Source organism: Glycine max, chromosome 15 (assembly GCF_000004515.6).
Source record: "Glycine max cultivar Williams 82 chromosome 15, Glycine_max_v4.0, whole genome shotgun sequence".
Taxonomy (NCBI): Eukaryota; Viridiplantae; Streptophyta; class Magnoliopsida; order Fabales; family Fabaceae; genus Glycine; species Glycine max.
Genome location: NC_038251.2, coordinates 18412546 through 18435499, shown reverse-complemented (window position 1 = coordinate 18435499; position 22954 = coordinate 18412546). Strand labels below are relative to the sequence as shown.

The following is a 22954-nucleotide window of genomic DNA, read 5'->3' as shown; positions in this document are numbered from 1 at the left end:
TCCCCCCTAATTAATCCACAATTCTGAGAGATGCTTGTTTCAGATTTGATGATAAAAGTGATGGATGGTAGTTTGATAGATGGTTAGCCTTGATTTTTTATGGTTTATGATGCTTACAAGTTTCAGGTAGCGATAGGTAGGCTGAAAAAGGTGGTTGCTTTTGCTAGGAAGTTCTAGCAATGACAACATTTTTTTGTCCTTTTTGCTAGGCACATACACATTAGTAATAATCTCAAGGTTGTTGCTTGGTCGAGGCTTAAATAGCTATTATTATTGGCTTCTAATGATTAGTGTCATCTTTTGACTAATGCTAATTTGTATTTTTCTTGTATTGAAGATCATAAAAGTTTATGTTTAGTTTTTCTTTTCTAAAGTGTGGGTCAAGGAAAGTTATTGTTTGAATTGGTTTAAGATGTTTGATATCTTCTTTGATAGGGATGGATTCATGAAATCATTAAAGAGGGAGCTGCATCTTTTTTATACTTTAACAATTTAAATATCTAACTACTAACACTACAAGCAAAACATTGATTTTCGATGGATTTTTTCTGTTGGTAAGGTTCAAAATCTATCAGTAAATATGTATTTTTGACGGGCAAAAATTATTAGAAAATTTGGTTTCAGAAAAACTACTTTTGTCGATACACCGTCAGTAATTACTGACAGATATACTCCATCGGAAAATTCCAACGAATAATTCGTCGCTAATGATGGCTTTTGTTTCCGACATATTATCTGTTGGTAAAGGGTGCTGCAATTTTCGATGGATATTCTGTCGATAATGGTGTGACTATGTTTTCTGATGGAATATCCTTCAATAATGTTAGCGATATTTTCTGATAGAGAATTCGTTGGTAATATTACTGATGGATAATCCATCAGAAAAAAAATTACGAATGCCTTTATTATTTTACACATTACCGACAAATTATCTGTCGGTAATTTTGTCGTTTATATTTTTTATATATTTAAAATATTATCTGATTATTATATAATATTATATGCTACTACATATTAATATTCTATAGTGATGGCATATACAAAACAATAATAAATTTAAAAGATCATAATTTTTATAATAATTCAACTAAAAAGTTACTATCATACAGATTAATCTTATATAACTGTCTTTAACAAGTCAAGTCATTCATAAATTAAAGCATGCGTTAAAGCATCATTCATAAAAAGGACAATTAATAATAAGTCTTTTAATACAATCTACTAATTATTCATAATCTGGAAAATATGGTTGCCGCTGGTTTTCCTATTGTTGCTTTGCTGACCATTTTGCTGCTCTTGGTGGCTATTTTGCTGCTGATTTTGTTCAAAGATATTTTATGTGATAGGTGGTAGAAATTTAATGACAATTGATTGAAATTTCTATTCAAATTGATGACTCATCCACTCATTTTCCTCCCTCGTTTGGCGAATCTCCCCTTACTTTGCAAAAGTCGTTGTTTCAGTTGGATAATCTCTTATAAATCAAGTGAACAACTACTTGATGCTTTCCTTATTTGCATGAGGCTTCTATCTCCACCTTGATAATCACGAGCAATGTCTCTAGCCTTGTAAAGTCATCCCTTGGTCTTTCCACCAACAACTTCGACCCAACACTTAGACTTAATACTCTCCTCCAAAGTAGGGTCAAGAGGGGTAATCTCTTATTCACGAATAGATGATGCAGCCTCAGACCTAGTTTGAGAATATGTTCTTTGAAATTATTCCTCTTATTCAAGCAAAGACAACTTTCAATAACATAGTAATGTGAATAAAATGAAGAAAAAAATAATTATAAAAATTGACATGTGTTCTCTTAGATCTTTCATTGACAAATTCACCAAAATCCTTTCTTATATAGGTTTGCTGAAAGACCTCATCAATATGTACAGAACAAACAAATTTCATTGCCTTAAAAAAAAGCATTGATGGTAAATAAATAAATATTTAATCTTAAAATTATTAAGTTTTAAACACATATCAAAACAAGTTTAATGTCTACGCATGGCATGATCATGCATGCTAATGGAGCCACTTGTATAAATGGTCCTTCCCTTTTCAGACGCTCGATTTATTACAGCTTATGTAGACTTTGTGCAATAAGCTTTTGTTTTTCAATGTGCTAACAGACGGTTCCACATGCCTTCTCCAAGCCACCTTGTCTTCTTACAAGTCTTTCTAGCATTGCCAAACATATCTTACAATCTGAGAGGCTTTAGTGTGAAAATTTCTCTTAATCCCATCCTCATGCTCAAGTCTTCACATCACCAACCTCTATTTGAAGAGGAAAAAAATTGTTGGTATAGGAAACATTGAATAATCACCACAATATATTATTCCTTCTATGATCATAACGTAACATCTCATATACAATAATTCAATTGAAGGACAAAATGATAGCTAGCTAGTGTGGCACAATCACAGGAAAAACAAAATGACAAGAAACATCAATTTAGTGTGTCAAACATAGAAAATCCAAAAATAATGTAGTTACTTAAGTTTATGGTATTTTCTCCTTGTGGATTGTCTGAGTTTTGTCGATACTAACACTAAATGTGATGTCTTCTAAAAAAAGAACACTAAATGTTTTGTTAGAGGGAAACGTTTCAACACAGTGAACAAATATAGTTAGAAGATTCACTTCTATTCTTATCTTTTCAATAGTTTTATTGAAACCAGCTTTGAATTAAAAACTAAATTCGACCATTTTGTTATAGTATTTTAGGGGCAACATTTTGGAAGTGTTCTATTGTGATAAGTGGAGGAGGTGGCATAAAGTTTTGAGTAAAACCAAAGGAGCATTGGTGGAAGATTCAACTATTGTCATTGATGATTTTGTGCAAACATGCACACCCTATATGATACAATTTTTCTAGAACAAGTTGTAACTAAACAGAAGCCTATAACTCACTTTTCCAGTAGCTGAATGCATTTCAAGACTAAACTATCTAATGCAACGTTTTTCTCAAGTCATATATCAATACTCATTTACTTGATTTGTTCAAGGAAAAACTTAAGCTGCAATTTATCAAGAATAATAACATTAACATTATTTTTTTTATTGATTTACTAGTTGGGGAGAATTGAGAATCCAAGTATTGATGGCTCTGAATCTTTATCTTAGTGACAATGGCTTATAAAAGAAATTTATGTTACTTTGAGAATCTTTTTAGACTAATAACACTTGACTTAGGAAACATATCATCATGAAATTTCACCAATAAAACTGAACCAACTTTCCCAAAACAATATATTGAATCATTTTATACAAATGTATTCATAAATTGACATACATATAGAATTGAATTGCATCAATAACAACAATATAATCAGTTTTATGTAGAAGAAAAAACCAATCCTAGCCACTGCCATCACACCATTGACCAAATAAACAGTATAGGTAACAATAACCATGATCAAAACCATATATAAACCCACACACTAGCAAGCACATCACCATCAATAGTGACAACTTCAATGAAACCAATGATTCTTTTGAGAGTAGTAATTGCATGCATTGGACACTGGACAACATAAAGCTTGTAGAAATACTAGAAATATAATATACATGTAGAAATACTAGAAATATAATATAGCACTCGAAGAAGGCATCCTTTCCATGGTCTTTCATGCTTGATTCAAACCTAAATTCAAAAGAAGGCTACACAAAATTAAAAGACGATGAATGAGTTATAATATATATTGAAATATTTTAAAATTCTAATTTATTCTTACCCTCCACCATGAAGTATAATCAAGTTCGTTGTTTCATTTGGATAATCTCTTATAAATCAGGTGAACAACTACTTGATGCACTCATTGGGTAAGGGTTCTTCCATTTCCCCATATGAATCAAGTTCATTGGCAGATTAGCTTTAAAGGATGATGGAACATTTTGTTGTGATGGTGGGTCTTATAGGCATTGAGTTTGTGACCGTGGTGTGGGGTTACTAGTTGGGGATGGTGTGTTTGCAACAACTAATGATGGTGACCTTGTGGATGCAATAACTAGAGATGGTATGACTGTAGCAATTGAGGATGATGATCGTGTGGTTGCAACAACCAAGGTTGATGATGGTGATGGGGATGGTGCAACAAATGAGGCTTGGGCAGATGATCCTAATGCATCTTTTTGTGACAATACTTTAATTACATAACATGACTTTTTTGAATTTTCTTTCTCCTTCCCCTTGTTGTCACGAGAGGATGGGAATCACGATGGGTCACAACCTCTTGTAGTCTTATTTATATCTATTCATGGGAAAATAATATTAGGAATAATAAACATCATGAATAACAATCATTATGATTAACTAATATAATTGCACCACTAATATAGTGAACTTCATAAAGAAAAACCTATAATAATCATTATGAATAACTAAGACATTTGCACCACAAAATTGAGAACAACATAAAGAGTTCCCAATAATAATTGTTAAAATTAACTAAAAAAATTCCACCAAAAAAAATTTATCTATTTTCCTAATTTTCTTTAGAGTTGGAGACATCAAAGTCATCTTCTAATTCCCCCTCTTGATTATCTTCTATCAATGCTTCTTCTTCTTCTTGGACATGTTATGGTGGTTCTTCAGGCTCATCCACTTCTTCAGGATCGCCTTCTACATCTTGTAATCCAAAAATATGTTCAACTTCAATGACTTCATTGGTATGTGAAGGAGAACCTTCTTGGTTAGGCACATCATCAAATTCTTATGTGACCCTTTGTTTTGATGGCAACACAGCAACCATGTTTGTCCATTTGTGTTGCAGGATATTGGATATAGTACATTTTCCATACATTATGCGCAATGATAAATGGATATCTTGCATACATTCTAATATCTACAACATTATATTTTGGATCCACTCTTGTACCTTTTCTCGATGGATCAAACCAATCACAATAAAATACCACCACTTTCTTAGGATAACTTAAGGTATTGTACTCAAGCTCATATATGTGTGTTGAACGACCCCATAGAAATCATCTTCACCTCCTTCTATAAGACCCTTTAGATAAACCCCATTGTTTATGGTTTTTTCCATTTCACCATGCCTGAGTTTGCAACTTGTACCCATTGACAAAGTACATGTGCCATTCTTTAACACATCTAAAAGGCTCATTTGATAAATCCCTTAAGTGTTGATTTCTCCCATTTAAAGGATCATTATGAACCTACACATGTAAGACACATGAAGAGTACTTATACTTTATTTAATGTATATATAATGGAAAATTAAAATAGATACATACTTGTTCCATGAACCATGTAGGAAAATCAACATGTATGCTAGCAGAAGCATTTTGCTAAGTTTGCATGAATGAACTGCCCAAATAAATCACTCGAAGGATGAATTTAAGAGGATAATGCAATGTACGTTGTGAACAATAATGAAAACATTGGCTCTCATATACTTACTTAAGGCCAGGTTCAATTTCAGTGCAGTTGATCAACACATGAACATGGGCTGATTTGTGTTATTCATCAGTTAACCAGTGGATCAACTCCTTGCCAAAATTATGACCGGTTGGTTAAAAATAGATAACATTGGTGGATGCCTTTCACTGAATATATCCATTTCATTTCTAGTACTCCTCGGCGATAACATGAAGTTTTTGAAATAATGAGAACAAAAATGAGTTGTCTCAAAGTGCAAGTAAGTTGCGCAAATTAATCCTTTAACAAAAATGAGTTGTCCCATGAATCTACAAAATTAATAACTAGATGATGATTTAAAAGTATAATAAATGAAATTCAAATAGATACATTGGGCTTTAAAATGATCATGAAAAATATTACTAAAAGGCAACATATTTCAAAACACATAATTAAAAAGGAGTATAGATTATTAGAAATTTGGAATGACTATGAACATTGGTTTAAAAGGATTATCAAAAAGGATCATAATGTGCTTCCATTGTAAAAAAAATGAGTTTAAAGTTGTAAATTATATATTATATTAAACAATTTTCTTAAGTTATTATCTATTGAATTTGATCTTAAATTTAAATGCAATTAAATCCAATTCTATCTATCTATAACACTAAAAATAGTTGAGAAAATAGTTGGATTTTATCGCGCCTAAATCAATCATTAGTGTTACACTTAGGTCTTATCGGGTCTTGGTCATTCATCAATGTTAACATAGGTATTATTGAGTCTTAATCAATCATTAGTGTTACATTTGGACCTTACTCAATCATTAGTGTTACACCTAGGTCTTATTAGGCCTTAGTCAATAATCAATACTACACCTAGGGATTATTGAGTCTTTGATGAAATCCTTCCAAGGAGGGGACCCATAACCAAAGCCATGGCTAGGAGACTTCAGAAAGATTGGGCCAGGGATGCAGGAGTAGGCCCTAGGATTCTCATGAGCCTTAGGGTAGATTTTGAGCCCATGGGCTAAGTATGAACCCACTTATCTTTGTACATATTAGATTAGGGTTTCATTATTTTTTGGGCCTTGTATTTAGGGCTCCATAGTGTAGGGAGGGTACCCCACAAGTTTAGGGTACCCTAGTGATGTAGGATTTTTCAGCCTTTGTATTTTAGGGCACCTATACTAGTTTTTGTATTAAGGCTAGTTTTGTAATTTCACACTCATTAAGTGCATTATTTGATGTATGTGTTGGCAGAGAAATTTAATTGAATTGGGAGAAGCTTAATCCAATTAAATTTCAGATCAGCCTAAGGAGGAGGTGAGCATTTGCTTGCTACACCCCATTGCCACATCATATAGTCACACTTTGTTCATGTCATTCATGCTTTACATGCCTCATGACACCTAAGCCCACTTAGTGGAGAATGTTGGATTTGATCTTGGATTAGTGGGCTGAACTATAGCTGAAATTCACAAATCATAATTAGTGAAATTTTGCCTCTACAAATTTAAATTCAAATTCAAGTAAAATTTGAATAGAAATTCAAATTTTCCTCCAATTTTGTGTGACACTTAGGCTATAAATAGATGCCTTGTGTGTGCATTTTGAAACTTTGATCATTTGAGAAATTAGATTTCAAAGTTCAGACCTCATTCCTCTCTCCCCTTCTCCCTCCACTCATCTTCTCCTACCTTCAAGCTCTTATCCATGGCTTCCTATGGTGGTGAGTTTGTTCTTGACTCATCTTCTCCTTGAAATGGCGTCTCCAATCACCTTTCCTCCTTCTCTATTTTGCTACCAGTAATCTTCAAGAAGCAAAAGACTCCATTTATGAAGAAGATCTAAGGCCTACAAGCTCTACATGGAGCTACATTAGTCTTGGTCAACCATCAGTGTTACACCTAGATCATATTCATCATTAGTCGATAATCAATACTACACTTAGGCTTTATTGGACCTTAGTTGATCATCAGCGCTAAACATGGTCTTATTGGACCTTGGTCAATCATCAGTGTTACACCTAGGTTTTATTGGGCCTAAGTTAATCATTATCAGTATTGACCTAAAGCCTTATTGGGCCTTGGTCAATCATTAGAATTACACTCTTAGGTTTTATTGGGCCTTAATCAATCATTAGTGTTATCATTGATCCATTTCTCAATTATCAGTATTACACTTGAGCCTTATTGGGTCGTCATAACCAATCATTAATGTTACTCTTGGGTCTTGATCAATCATTAGTAAGTTGTATTGGGCCTTGATCAATCATTAATACTATACTTAGGCTTTATTGAGTCTTTGTCAATCATCAATATTGCATTTGGACCTTATTGGGTCTTGGACAATCATAAGTGTTACACTTAGGCCTAGTTGGGCATTGGTTAATTATATTTGGGCCTTATTAGGTATTAATCAATTATTAGAGTTACACTATGCTTTATTAGGTCGTAATCAATTACTAGTATTACACTTGGGTCTTATTAGTTCATAACCAATCATTATTATTGCACTGCTTAGTAATTAGGCCTTAGGATAACATCACCCAATTAACATCAATTGTGACGAAAATCGATTTTGAAAAACATGTGGTGACATTTTTGTAAATAAAATGTCACTATTAACATTAGTTTTTTTAAAAAAGCAATGCTGATAGGAGAATGCTAACATTGGTTTTTAAAAAACTGATATTATGTTTTATCACTTAACACCAATTTTATGAAAAAAATGATGTTGTTGTTGTTTAATTAACATCGGTTTTGAAAAATGATATTGTGTTTTATTCCTTAACATCGGTTTTTAAAAAAATTGATGTTGTTGTTTATCAGTTAAAATTAATTTTTATTAAAAATTGATGTTGTCATTATGATGTTTTTCATTTTCTCTGTCCCTTTAAAAAATGAGAGAGAGAGAACTGGAAGAGACACCGCCCCTCGGCTAGAGGGAGAAGCCTAACGCCCCTCGACCAGTTTCTAGACCCCAAACTCCTCTCTTCCTCCTCTGTCGTCACTGGCATCTCTCTACGATGCTGACATAGCGGTGGAGCCATTGAAATTAGGGTTGGACTATAGAGGAATTAAATCCCTTTAATATTGTCCTTTGCCAACACCACCTTATTCTTTCGTGAAGAAGTCGTTGGAAACATAATTGTTTCTTCCACTGACGAGTGACCTAACCCTAGCAAGTGCCCAATCTCGTGCACCACCACGGATTCCAAATCCATTGCGGTCGACAGCGCCAACCACATCATGTTGCAGGAAACCACCCAGTCGTGGGCGGCATCAAGGTTGAACCTCTCGTTAGTCGATGAGTACCCAATCCTGATGTCGGTGTTTGTTTATAAATAAGTGCACCAACAAGTTTTTCTTTCACTGTGTCTCTCTTGTGCACCTCTTCCATCTGCAATAAAGGTTGTTCTATATCCATTCAGTTCGATTTGGTTTTCTCTATTTCTGAAACTTTGGTTTCTTCTTCGTTGTTTTTTATTTCATTTTTGTATATCAATCATGTATTGAGAAAAAAAATTGCAACAATATGATTGGATTCATTCCATGATTCATAGTATTTAAGTCTTTGATGATTAAATCTCTTTTTTTTAAAAAAATAATTTTTGAGTTTGATTAGAGCAAACCGCCAAGAGAGACAATGTTTACATTGGTCCGTGTTTCTGAATCATGGTGACCAAAAACTCTTACCAATTTCTTATCTCAAATCACAAATATATATACTTTTTTTGAATTTATTAATCTTTTTAGTTGAATTTTTTCATGGCTTTGGTTCAGTGATTTTCTACTTTAGTGCAGTGTGCACTATTTCGATACGATAATGAGAGCAGAGATATCATTTTAGATGAGAGCCTCTGTCATTCATGTTGTTTGAAATCTCAATTTCATTTTTTAGATCTCAATTTTGGTTTTTTAAGTTTAGGTTTTGATTTTGTGTTCCGGGGTGAAGAATTTGAATCAAATTCACATGGCAGAGGTTTTTGAATCAATGAGAATGACAATTCTGTTACTGAGCAAAATTTGCAACTTATTGAATTTAGAATTCAATTTTTAATTTAGTAATTTATTTTGTATTGACGGGAGATTTCTAAGAAGGAATCTCATGCTTTTATGTAGAGCAAACTTGTTTTATGTGTTCGCTGCCTAATCTATAAAAGATGTGGAATACAGTGGATTTAGCTTAAACACATTTTTCCTTATTTGGAGCTGCTAAAAAACATTATTCTCATTTCCTTGATTTATTCTACATACCACTTGTGACTGATGAGAATTGAAGTGGTTTTAGCTTTTTTTGCAACATGTTTCAATGCATGATTTGTAACTAAGAATGCAACCAAAGTAGTTGCAACATGCAGTGGAAACATATTAGTATTATTATTTAACACTTCAATTTCCATGTTAGAGCTATACTCACTTTCATCTTAACTATCTTTAATCCTTTAAATCAAAATATAAATCTAATCACTACTTAAAATAAGACATTTAAAATACTTCCATTATACAACAAATCTTAAAGTGACATCAATTTCATACATTAAAAGGTCAAGTCTAAATATTCAAAGTGTCAAACATCAACTTACAACAAAGATAACAATTAAAACAACATAACATATATTAAAATCTCAATCGTAAGAGCCACAACCACTAGGTCTATACATTAAACATCCTAACAACGAGCTCGAGGGATGCTCACCTCAGTAAAAGTACTAAGCCAATCAAAGTTCATCTCATGATCATTCTCCATATAGTATAAAAATGCTACCTAATTCTCTTCGAGAGTTTAGATTCTCAGAGCCAAAAAAATATAAATGTGATCCCTTCACCAAGTTTGGAACGCCATTCAATAATGGCAAACACTTGTCATATCTGTAAAGGTCTTCTAGTTTTGGTTTGGTAATAGTAGTATTTGAGACCCGATCCAACACATCAACAACCTGATCAAAAGATTGTTGAAGTCTATTTGTTGCCCTAGATTTTGTCTCTTTTTCCTGCCATTTTCCTCTTTGCATTGACGTTTGAGGGACTTGGCATTATTACATTTGGTGGTTCTTCATTCACATCTTCATTACCACCTTGATAATCATTAGCCCCACCTTCATGAAATTGAGTTTCTCCATGCATTGCATTATCCTCACCATTAACATTAGGTGATTTATATGTCGGTGGATCTTGATATGGAATTAATACAGAAAATCCATTAGCTATTGTGCTCTTGAAACATTTTTCCAACAAATCTAAGCAGTTGGACATTATGCTTCCATTTCAAGACATTTGGACCTTCCTATAGTCAAATATAAATAAGTAAATTAAAAAACGGAGAATCAAAACATAAATAAAAAATTTATTTGCATAGTATAAGAAAAACACGAACATACCTTACTTTTTGAAACCCACCATTCTTCATGTGCTACGATGGTATTTTTCTCATAATTCTAACAAAGACAAGTGTATTTCACCTAACTTGGCAAAATATTCAAAATCTTTTTTTTTGGTGAATCTTGTTTATTTTTTAATTGAATCCTAGCATAAGCACATTCTGTTCTTTGTTAAAAAAAATTCTCTAAATTCTTCCACGCTTTTTTCACTAAAATGAGTTCATGGCATGTTCTCAGCATCTATCTCTTTGATACATATTCTACAAAAAATTTAGTTTTCTTATCATCCCACTTAGCACAGTCCTTTTTGGGTCCCATTCTAATATTTTAGATGATAACTACATAATTACATTATAAAATAATAATAATCCATCATTGATCTAGAATCATTTAAAAAAATAAGGGACAATTAAGATACTAAGTTACTGAAAAAATCTAAGCATCTCAGTTTAGTTTGAGGGACATGGCCCACCTACAGTGCACACTATCATCAACCATGACTAAAAAATTGAAGTGACCATTATGCAATTAACACCACAGTCCCTAGTCCCTACTATGAAGAAGCCAAATCTCAAAATAAAGTGACCATCATGCAACTATGGGGAGGACAAAAAAACGTACAACTTCAAACTAGTAAAGTTCATTACTCAATCTCTCAAGTTACTGAAAAAAAATCTATGCATCTCAATTTAGTATGAGAGACATGGCCCACCTATAATGCGTACTATCATCAACCACAATTAAAAAATTGAATATTGAACACAAGTAAAATCAAACAAAACATCAAACTAAGCCATCTGAATATTCAATAAGTTAATTGGTACTAAAACTTCAACACAAAAAGATGAAACCCAACACCTTTAATCCAATTATCAAAAAAGGATGAGATACTAGTTTTGTATCATTCGATAATGAAACTCCCATTTATTAACTCAAATAGAAAATATAAAGCTGGAATAGTAGTTGCAGACATAATATATAAGGACAATAAATGTCAATTTATTGGTTTAAACTACAAAATTTGTTCATTTAATTTTGGACAAAAGTGAACATGCCTATATTATGGACCTTTTCAATATAAGATGAAATGATCATACTGGTAAATGATGTAGCTCCATGTGGAGCTCGTAAGCCTTGGATCTTTTTCGTCAATGAAGTCCTTTGCTTCTTGAAGATCAATGGCAGCAGAATGGAGAAGGAGGAAAGGTGATTGGAGACGCCACTTCAAGGAGAAGATGAGTCAAGAACAAGCTCACACCATAGGAAGCCATGGATAAAAGCATGAAGGTAGGAGAAGATGAGTGGAGGGAAAAGGAGAGAAAGGGCACAAAATTTAGCCTCAAATGAGGTATGAACTTTGAAGTGTAATTTCTCAAATGATCAAAGTTGAGAAAATGCACACACAAGGCCTCTATTTATAGCCTAAGTGTCATACAAAATTGGAAGGAAATTTGAATTTCTATTCAAATTTCACTTGAATTTGAATTTGAATTTGTGGAGCCAAAATTTCACTAATTATGACTAGTGAATTTTAGCTATGGTTCAGCCCACTAACCCAAGATCAAGTCCAAGAGTCTCCACTAAGTGTGCTTAGGTGTCATGAGGCATGTAAAACATGAAGGACATTCACAAAGTCTGACTATATGATGTGGCAATGGGGTGTAGCAAGCAAATGCTCACCTCCCCCTTAGGTTGATCCAAAATTTAATTGGATTGGGCGGGCTTTTCCCAATTCAATTAAATTTCTCTCCCAACACAGACATCAAATGGTGCACTTAATGCATGTGAAGTTACAAAACTACCCCTAATACAAAAACTAGTCTAGGAGCCGTAAAATACAAGGGCTGAAAAATCATACATTACTAGGGTATCCTCCCAACACTATGGAGCCCTAAATACAAGGTCCAAAAATAATGAAACCCTAATCTAATATGTACAAAGATAAGTGGGCTCATACTTAGCCCATGGGCCCAAAATCTACCCTAAGGCTCATGAGAACCCTAGGGCCTTCTCTTGCATCTCTGGCCTAATCTTTTTGGAGTCTCCTAGCCATGGCTTTGGTGATGGGTCCCCTCCTTGGGAGGATTGCATCATCCTCTCCCTCTTGAAGAGGATTTGTCCTCAAATGTGTAGACCTCTCATCATCTGAATCAGCTACACCTGCAAAAGGAACCAAATCAGTAATGTTAAAGGTGTTGTTAACTCTATACTCCTCTGGGAGGTCTAGCCTATAAGCATTGTTGTTGATCCTCTCCAAGACCTGAAAAGGGCCATCACCTCTGGGGCTAAGTTTTGACTTTTTCTTTGTAGGGAAATCTATCCTTCCTAAGATGGAGCCAAACCTAATCCCTTTTATTAAGCACCAACTCCTTTCTTCCTCTATTGCCTTTAGCTGCACACACCTTTATTTGGTTCTCTATTTGGTTCCAAACCCTCTCATGTAATTTCTTCACAAACTTTGACCTAGATACCCCTTATTTATGTATAAAATAAGTGTCAAGTGGAAGGGGAATTAAGTCCAAAGGTGTGAGAGGATTGAACCCATAGACAACCTCAAAAGGTCATTGCATGGTAGTTCTATGAACCCCCCTATTATAGGAAAACTCCACATGAGGAAGGTACTCATCCCAAGAATTGTGATTGCCTTTTAAGAGAGCCCTTAACAATATTGATAGAGATCTATTCACTACCTCTGTCTGCCCATCAATTTGTGGGTGACAAGTGGTGGAGAAAAAGAGCTTAGTTCCTAGCTTAGCCCATAAAGTTTTCCAAAAATGGCTAAGGAACTTAGCATCTCTATTAGACAATAGTCTTAGGCAAACCATGAAGCCTCACAACTTCTCTAAAAACAAGTCTTGAGATGTGACTAGCATCATCTACCTTGTGGCATGGTATGAAATGTGCCATCTTGCTAAACCTATCCACCACCACAAAGATAGAGTCTACACCCCTTTAGGTCCTAGGAAGCCCAAGGACAAAGTCCATACTTATATCTACCCAGGGTGCAGATGAAATGGGTAAGGGTGTGTATAGCCCATGAGGCATCACCCTAGACTTGGCTTGTAAACAAGCTACACACCTAGTGCAATACCTATGGGCATCTTTTTTCATATGTTCATATGGGGCCAAAAGAATTTTTCCTTGAGGAAGACAAGAGTCTTATCAATTCCAAAATTCCCCATTAGCCCACCCTCATAGCTCTCTTTGACCAACAACTTTCTAATGAATCCTTGGGGTATACAAAGTCTTTCCTCCTTGAACAAATACCCCTTAGCAATGTAGAATCCATCTTGTGCCTTATGCCTACAACTAGCATAAATGGGAGAGAAGTACTTATCAGAAACATACAATTCCCTTATGTTATCAAATCCTAAAATTTGAGCTCCAAGGGAAGAAAGCAATATGCGTCTCCTAGAAAGAGCATTTGCAACTGTAACATCCCATTTTTCGTAAATAAATTAAAAAGGTTTTTTAGTAAAAATAAATAAATAAATAAATAAATTTTTAGAGAACAGTGAGGTTTTTATAAATAAATAAATAAATAAAAATGGTTGTAATAAAATAATGCTTTGAAAAAAATATATATTTGATTTATTCATTTGATAGGAAATAAAATAGAGTTCCTTTATATAAAATAATAAAAATAAATAAATAGATTAAATAATAAGTTGTAAGTACCCAGGTATAAATAGCAATGTTAGGTCAATTTTCAAACTCACGATGCCTCCTCTTCTCCTCATTTTCGTTTTTCCCTCCTTTCCTCCCAAAACCCTCTCTTTTTTCCCGCATGCCACCAAACCTATCTCAGGAAAATGATGATCTCAGAGTAATTCACCGTTGGATCATTGGGAAATTTAAGCCCCCGATTCGCAACTCAAATCTGAGGCTTTTCACCGTTGGGAATTACGAGAAAAGGTCGGAGCTGAGAGAAATACCGTTCACATTGTAACTTTTCCTTTACCATAGAAACCCAGAGTTGTCTCAGTAAAAATATGATCCCAAATTCGTTAACCATTGGATGGTTGTGAAATTTTTATATGTTGTTAGAAATTCAATGCCGCACAATTTTACCGTTGGGATTTGCAGGATAATATTCAAGGAGGGAGATAATGGAATCGCACGGAGACAACATAAAATGGAGACTTCAATCCCTTCTTCCCTCTGACGTTTGGCAACCCTATCAGAGCAATCAGAGAGAAAAAATTGAGGAATCTCAGGAACCTGCTAAAGATGCCGCTATCACTGTTGGAAGACACGTGAGCCCGCTTTGAGGTAAGGAATGAGTTTATCGCAATTGGGGATTAGAATGCACATGTGTAGAAATCCTTAGAGGATTAAATTGGGTTTATTTTAGGATGTTTATTGAATTATAATTTTTTTCCTTTATGATTATAAATACAATATTGATGTCCTAATACAAATTGTTTGATAAAATTGAGTGTTATTGGTATTTTTATTTTTATACCTATGATTTAGATTAATTGATTTTGATATAATTGTGTGAAATTATTTGAGGGGTTATACTCCCCATGTTGTGATAAACCTTTTGTATAAATTGTTATATTGAGATTATGAAATGGTGATTTAAATTGTGAGTATGTGATAAATTGTGATGGAAGCTTGCTTGTGGGGCTTCTATGGAGGTTGGATCTTTGAGCTTCAATGGGGTCCTTTAATGGTGATTTTCCACCATGGAGATGCAGCGGAAGACAAAGGAGAAGAGGTGATAGGAGGCGCCATCCATTAAGGAATAAGCCATGGAAAAAGGAGCTTCACCACCAAGAATTGCCTTGGATAAGAAGCTTGAAGAGGATGCTTTAATGGAGGAAAAGAAAGAGAGAAGGGGGGAGCACGAAATTGAAGGAATAAAAGAGGGAGAGAAGTGGAACTTTGAAGTGTATCTCATAAGACTTTCATTCATCAAAGTTACAACAAGTGTTACACATGCTTCTATTTATAGACTAGGTAGCTTCCTTGAGAAGCTTTCTTGAGAAAACTTCCTTGAGAAGCTTCTTTGAGAAAACTTCCTTGAGAAGCTAGAACTTAGCTACACACACCCCTCTCATAACTAAGCTCACCTCCTTGAGAAGCTTCCTTAAGAAGATTCCTAAAGAAGTTAGAGCTTAGCTACACATACCTCTCTAATAGCTAAGCTCACCTCCTTTAGATGAGAAGCTAGAACTTAGCTACACACCCCCTATAATAGCTAAGCTCACCCCCATGACAAAAAAACATGAAAATACAAAAAAAAGTCCTTACTACAAAGACTACTCAAAATGCCCCGAAATACAAGGCTAAAACCCTATACTACTAGAATGGCCAAAATACAACGCCCAAACGAAGGAAAAACCTATTCTAATATTTACAAAGATAAGCGGGCTCATACTTAGCCCATGGGCTTGAAATCTACCCTAAGGCTCATGAGAACCCTAGGGCCTACCCTTGGATCTCTAGCCCAATCTACTTGGAATCTTCTACCCAATGCCCTTGCGGGATAGGATTGCATCAATTATGAATGCAATATTATTGTGTTCTATGTACCAATTGATGTCCTGATGAGAATTGATTGATAAACTTGAGTGTTCTTGATGTCTTTGTGTTTAACCCATGATTTTGATACAATTGTGAGAAACTATTTTAGAGGCTTTACATCCCATGTGGTGATAAAATCTTTTGTATAAATTGTTATGTTGAGGTTATGAAATGATGATTGAAACTGTGAGTATCTGATAAATTGAACATGTGACGGATGATGAAATACATGTGTATTGAGATGAGATGTGTGTATTGAGTTGTGAACTATGAACTGTGCAATCACACAATTGTAAGATCCTTTAAGGGCGACGAGTATTGTGATGAGATCCACTGTGGGAACCCGACGAGTTAAAATGATTTTGAAAACAATTGAGTAAATGTGTGTATTGCATAGTTCATAGATAAAGTGTATATGATTCATGAGGTGTGATAACATGTTAAATTGAGATTATACCATTGTGATTGGGATTAAGTGTATGTGATAAATTGTGTATGTATATGATTGAGATATATATGTTCATTGAAGTGTTGTGTGCATTGAGTTGTGAACTATGAATTGTACAATCACACGATCATAAGTCCCTTCAAGGGCGACGAGTTAATGCTAAGTCCCTTTTAGGGCGACGAGTTGATGCAAAGTCCCTTTTAGGGCGACGAGTTGATGTTAAGTCCCTTTAAGGGCGACGAGTTAATGATAAGACCCTTAAAGGGCGACGAGTTAAAATTATTTTGAGAACAATTGAGGAGTCGTGTGTTTTGTACAGTTCATAGATAGAGTCTGTGTGCTAAAATGTTTTCTGGGTTGGACCTGAATCAGGAGGGAGAGGCCCTGACGAACTCTTTGGAGTGTAGGCCTTGGGGGTCACACGGTTTGAGTGCTCCTTTAAGCCTATGTTGATCCCATATGGTTGGAGCATTCTCGCAAAATACTGTGACCCTAACTGGTCTCCCTATGATATTACCTAGTGAGAGTGACTTGACTTATTATTGTGTGGTTTGTCTTGTCATGTACTCCTAGGCGCCCGACGAGGTTTTTCACTGACATGGTACCACATTGCATATAGGCTTGAGTCTTAGCATAAGTGCTGCATACGCTTGCTAATTGTTTATTATGAAATTGATGTGTTATTATGTCTTGATCGGAGTGTGTGATTCCTGTGTATTATGATTGATGATTGAAAAGAGTGATTGATGAATGACAAAGTGATGAAATAGTGTGAGATATGCTAAGTAAATTGTATTTGGCTACTATATGTTGTGTTGTTTCTCTCTAGTAGTTAGAAATCTGATAACTCACTCCTGGTTTGCTGTTTGTGTTTGGATCCTATGATGATCTTGAACTTTGTGTTCGGGGGAGCAGATGAATAGGTAGATGACTATGAAGAACCTCATGCTAGAGGACACGGGAACACTACGCTCTGATAGGATGTGACATTAGGATATAGGTTCTATATTAATTGTATGAAACTTAGATGACCTTCTTTGAGCCGAGATGACTTTATTATTTATTTGGACAAGTTTGAATATGATGTAGAAGAAAGTGAATGTGAGCCTTTTACCCATTTGAAAGGCTTATATTTAAAAATGTTTTAAAAATACTTTTAATTAATATTTGAATTTTTTATTCCTTTATTAATATATATGTGAGGGGTAGAGGGTGTCACAATAAGTAAGGATAATATAAATAGAGGGCCACTGATCTACAAGCCGCTTTTGTAGCCACATGCTCAGAATCACAAAAAAGGTCTACAAGGATCTCTTTCACTCTTCAGATCATGTAAGAAATGTAGCTTCCAATGTTTAGGACTTAGTTTTGGAAACATTAATTTAGACCATTGAGAGTGTTCTGTAATGTAACTGTCGAAAAGGACTAATTTTTATAGCATTACAAACTATACCACTGTCTTTGGATCAATTTTAACTTTTTTTAAAACTAACTATCATGCAGTGGAGAACAACACCATTCAACATTCCAATCAAATTGTGTTTTAAAAATAGAAACAAAAATGAAGCAAAATAAAAATCAAAGGCAATAAAATAAACACTACCATCACAATTTCACATTACTAGCCAAAAAAATAGAATAATAAAATAGGGTTCTGAAAACCATCTACAGTGATCATTTTGTGTAACCACGTGAACAAAGCTACTATTTTTTCAGAACTAACAGCATTTTCGTGGACAACCATTCTCTCAAAACACAATGAACAGTATTTTAGGTCAAAACACAGTGACACAAACATTCGAAGAATCACGGCAGAGACGTACCTCAATCGCAGTGACTAAGAGTGAACGGAAAGACACACAGGTTGCAGTGACAATCGCGGCAGAGACGAAGTCCTTTGCGATAGTCGCAGCTTCAATGGCAGTGGTACCTTCAACACAACTTCAATGATAGTGGTAGCAAGAAGAAAGAGGACAAAGGAGAAAAGGCTAAGGTCTGAGCGTGAGGGGCAAATGGTTAAATAACTAATGTTAACTAACTCGACTTATTTACAAAATGTCACCGTGTTTTTCTTAACATCGATTTTTTAAAAAATTGATGTTAATTGTGCAATATTAAATCTATATTTTTTAGTAGTGACTGCATTAGTGCATGTGCATAGTGGTTCCAATTAACACTTAGATTACTCAAACTAGACATTCCCACTCTACAGAGTAGCCCCTTCCATTTTATTACCCTTTGGTGATTAAAAGAACCCTCTTAATTAAATTCCCTTATCTTCCCGTGCTATGCTAGTGCTAACCACTTCATTAACAGAATCCTCTTAATTAAATTCCGCTATCTGCCAATGCGCTAGTGCTAACCAGTTCATTCCATTCTGCAAATTAGTTCTCTTAAACGAAAACTTTTCATATATACCAAACATCTTAAAAACTCATATTTTTTGCAAAATAGAAATCCTAACATTTATTTTATGATAAAAATTTATTCTTCAATTAAAACTTGCAACGACAGTTGAGAGTAAACTTTTATATATATATATATATATATATATATATATATATATATATATATATGTTTCTTTTTTATCACTGTCATAACGATGAAAATTAAAAGATATAACTTGTTTGAATTTCCCTTCATCACACATATATTACTTCCATCAACCCCTATATCCCTTCATTAAACAACACGTTCTTTCATCGTTCTCTTCCCTAGGAGTTGGGAACTTTCTTCCAAATACTACTATTAAACAATACTATCACTTTTATTAACCCCACAAACATTTGTCACACGTCTTAGGCTTAATTCACTCCAATGGCTGTTTTCTCTACCAAACAGCTGAGTACTTCAACTCTGACCACTACATTCATCATCTTCTTTGTTCGTTCTGAATTCACGGGACACGGTAGCCTGAGAGTTTCTCCTTCTGAATTCATAGGCTCGGTGACCACAGTAGGTGATGTTTTGCAAAACGTTACCTCCATTCTCAAGTCTGAGCTTAGAAGTGTCAAAAATGACTTTCATCTTCCTGATGCTGCCGTTTCCACGTGTCTTGATTTGTTAGACTTGTCAGCTGATGAACTCAGCTGGTCCATTTCCGCTGTTCAAAGTTCCCAAGGTGATTTTTCATGTCTCTCCTTATTTTCACGGAATTTTTGTGTCCTTAAGTTTTTACATATAATTACAATGTAGTATTCTTACTCATGTGCTTTAACACTAAAGTGTGACTTAGTATGCTATTTTTAAGAATGTCTAACACAAAACGTGTTAGATCTATGTCATGCAAATATATATATATATATATATATATACACACACAAATAAGACCTTTAGTTAAAGTATTTGTTAACATAGAAATGTATTTCATTAGCTATATGTAAGTAATGTGGATATAATCCCATTTTGGTCAAGTAAAAAGGGTATCAAAATCCTCTGAAATTGAGAGGCAGCTAGTAATTAATTACCCTAAAACTAATCACAAACACAATAGATAACATTAATTACATACTCTTAACCTATCCTAACAAATATAATAATAAAGTATATATTGTTTATTGCAGGAAATGATAACAGTACAGGGAATCTAAGCTCTGATTTGAGGACATGGCTTAGTGCTGTACTTGCGAATACAGATACATGCATGGATGGTTTTGAAGGTACAAATGGGAATGTGAAGGGTTTAATATCCACTGTAATTGACCAAGCGAAGTGGTTGCTCCAAAAGTTACTGACCCTGGTGAAGCCTTATGTGAATGATTTCAGCAGTAGAAATAGTAGGGTAAAATTTCCTTCATGGATTGAAGCAGAGGATAAGATGTTGCTGCAGACAAATGGGGTGCCTGCAGATACTGTAGTTGCGGCTGATGGAACTGGGAATTTTACTAAGGTGATGGATGCTGTGCAAGCAGCACCTGTTTATAGCATGAGACGCTTTGTGATACACATAAAGAAGGGTGTTTACGAAGAGAACGTTGTGATTAACAAGAAGAAGTGGAACCTTGTGGTGATTGGTGAGGGTATGGATGCCACTGTTATCTCCGGTAATCTGAGTCGTAGTGAAAATTTGACCACATTCAAGACCGCTACCTTTGGTAAGGACACTTAACTCCTTTTTTTTTAACCATGCGGGACTTTCCTTCTATACTTTATTTCATACCTAAAGATATCAGGATTCGAACTCTACACCATTTGATTAAGAGATACTTAACTTATAATAATAAAAAGAGGAATACTAGTGACACCAGTGACACTCTCTCCTACAGTATTCTTTTAACTCTCTATGTGATAAGTTAGAATTTATTAAAATTAACCGAGAGAAAATCATTAAATGAATAAGTAGGACATGTCAAAATTAATAATTTTTAACAAATTTAAAAAAGAGTGTAAAAGAGTTTCATTAACATTTCTTATAGAAGAAAAAAAAATAACTTTTATACAATGAATCTAATAAATTTTAGACTCTCAACTTATTAAAAATTGTTTAATGTATTACATCATTATGATATGAGTCGATAGTTTTTGTCATATATGATAATATATATTCAATTAACAGTGTAAAAACTGTAAATATATTCTTCCTTTAAAAAAATCAAGTATATTTTAATTAAATTAAAGAATAATATTATTCCTTTGGTAATTTATCATAATATCTTTTATTGTTTTTATTAATTGCATCACTCCTTTTGTCTCATTTTGTATTGTAAAAAAAAGTTGTGATATATTATTATGAAAATAGGCACAAAACAATATTTCACTTTATTCTTTTTGCATTTTTAGTAAAACTTTAAATCAACTTAAATATAAAAAGAAATTAAAAAAAAACAGTAATTGCCTCTTTCAATATTGCTGAAATTTCTGATTCAATTAATTCTTATTCTCATACACTTTTACTGTGAAGCTGTGAATGGCAGAGGATTCATAGCAAAAGGCATTACCTTCAGGAACACTGCAGGTCCCCAAAGAAACCAATCTGTTGCTCTAAGATCAGACTCTGACCTCTCTGTATTCTACCGATGTGGGATTTTTGGCTACCAAGACAGCCTCTATGCCCACTCATTGCGCCAATTCTACAGAGAATGCAGAATCAGTGGCACAGTGGATTTCATATTCGGCCATGCCAATGCTGCAACATTTCAAGGTGAAATGTACCCCAATCGATCGTCCGGTTTCTCGATCCAATTCTGCAACATTTCAGCGGATTATGACCTTCTGCCATATCTCAACACCACTTCAACGTACCTCGGTAGACCCTGGAAGCCGTATTCCAGAACAATTTTCATGCAGTCCTACATCAGTGATGTGTTGAGTCCAGAAGGGTGGCTAGAGTGGAATGGAACATTGTATTTGGACACTCTGTTATATGCTGAGTACAAGAATTATGGACCAGGAGCTAGGCTTGATAATAGAGTCAAATGGCCAGGGTATCATGTGATGAATGATTCTAGAGAGGCTTATAATTTCACTGTGGCCAATCTCATTTTGGGGGAGCTATGGTTACCATCAACCGGGGTAACATTCACTCCTGGACTTTGAGATTCGATCACTGCCACACATTTTGCCTTTCCTCATCAAACTTCGACAAGTGATTATCATATAGATTACAGAAGAAAATAGTAATTATAAAATAATTGCAGAGATTATAGTTGGTGTTCACATTATTAATTAGTACTTGATTATTTAATGCATGTTTGCTTGGTTGGCTTCGTGATGTGTCAAGTTCGTGTTCAGCTGATCAAGGTTAATTACTCTGTGATTCTTGTACGCTTATATTTAATTTTGACGCGCGCTAAAATTAAGTAGATAATAATTCCCTATTTGTATTCTGAGAGTTAGATGCTTCTCATCAACAATTATGTTAAATCTGTGCAGAAATAATGAATACTTCTCATCTTCTCATTAATTTTATTCTTGCATTTTTCCTCTTTTTGTTTAATAGATTTACTTTTATTTCTTTTCAGTATGGTGAGGTTTCCTTTTGTAGAAAATGGTTCAAGAGAGAAGGATGTACAAGCGCAACAATTTTATTCATTTTATAGAAATATGTAGATGCCAACTGTTAACACTTTGTTGTTTGTTCCCATGCAAGGTAAGATATTCTCTTGAAAATATAGCCATTTGACAAATTTCACCACCTATGACATTTGTGTAAATTGAATATTTCCCTTTAAAGACCTACAATTGTATTTGAAATTATCTTCCATGTTTTATT

At 34.3% G+C, this 22954-nt stretch overlaps 1 protein-coding gene, 1 non-coding gene and 1 pseudogene across 2 annotated transcripts; all 3 read left to right on the top strand.

The window, feature by feature from the left end:
- The first annotated feature begins 8885 nt into the window (after window positions 1–8885).
- LOC112999655 (small nucleolar RNA Z199) lies at window positions 8886–8965 on the top strand. The gene has a single exon (XR_003264866.1). It is a non-coding gene; the product is annotated as a small nucleolar RNA Z199 (small nucleolar RNA).
- A 358-nt stretch (window positions 8966–9323) lies between these two features.
- Window positions 9324–9408, top strand: LOC112999657 (uncharacterized; annotated as a pseudogene).
- A 10014-nt stretch (window positions 9409–19422) lies between these two features.
- On the top strand, window positions 19423–22638 carry LOC100810815 (pectinesterase/pectinesterase inhibitor PPE8B). The gene is made up of 3 exons (XM_003547487.5): window positions 19423–19864; window positions 20307–20837; window positions 21644–22638. The coding sequence occupies exons 1-3, from the start codon at window positions 19561–19563 to the stop codon at window positions 22276–22278; spliced, it is 1470 nt and encodes a 489-aa protein (XP_003547535.1). The 5' UTR covers window positions 19423–19560; the 3' UTR covers window positions 22279–22638.
- The last annotated feature ends 316 nt before the right edge of the window (window positions 22639–22954 follow it).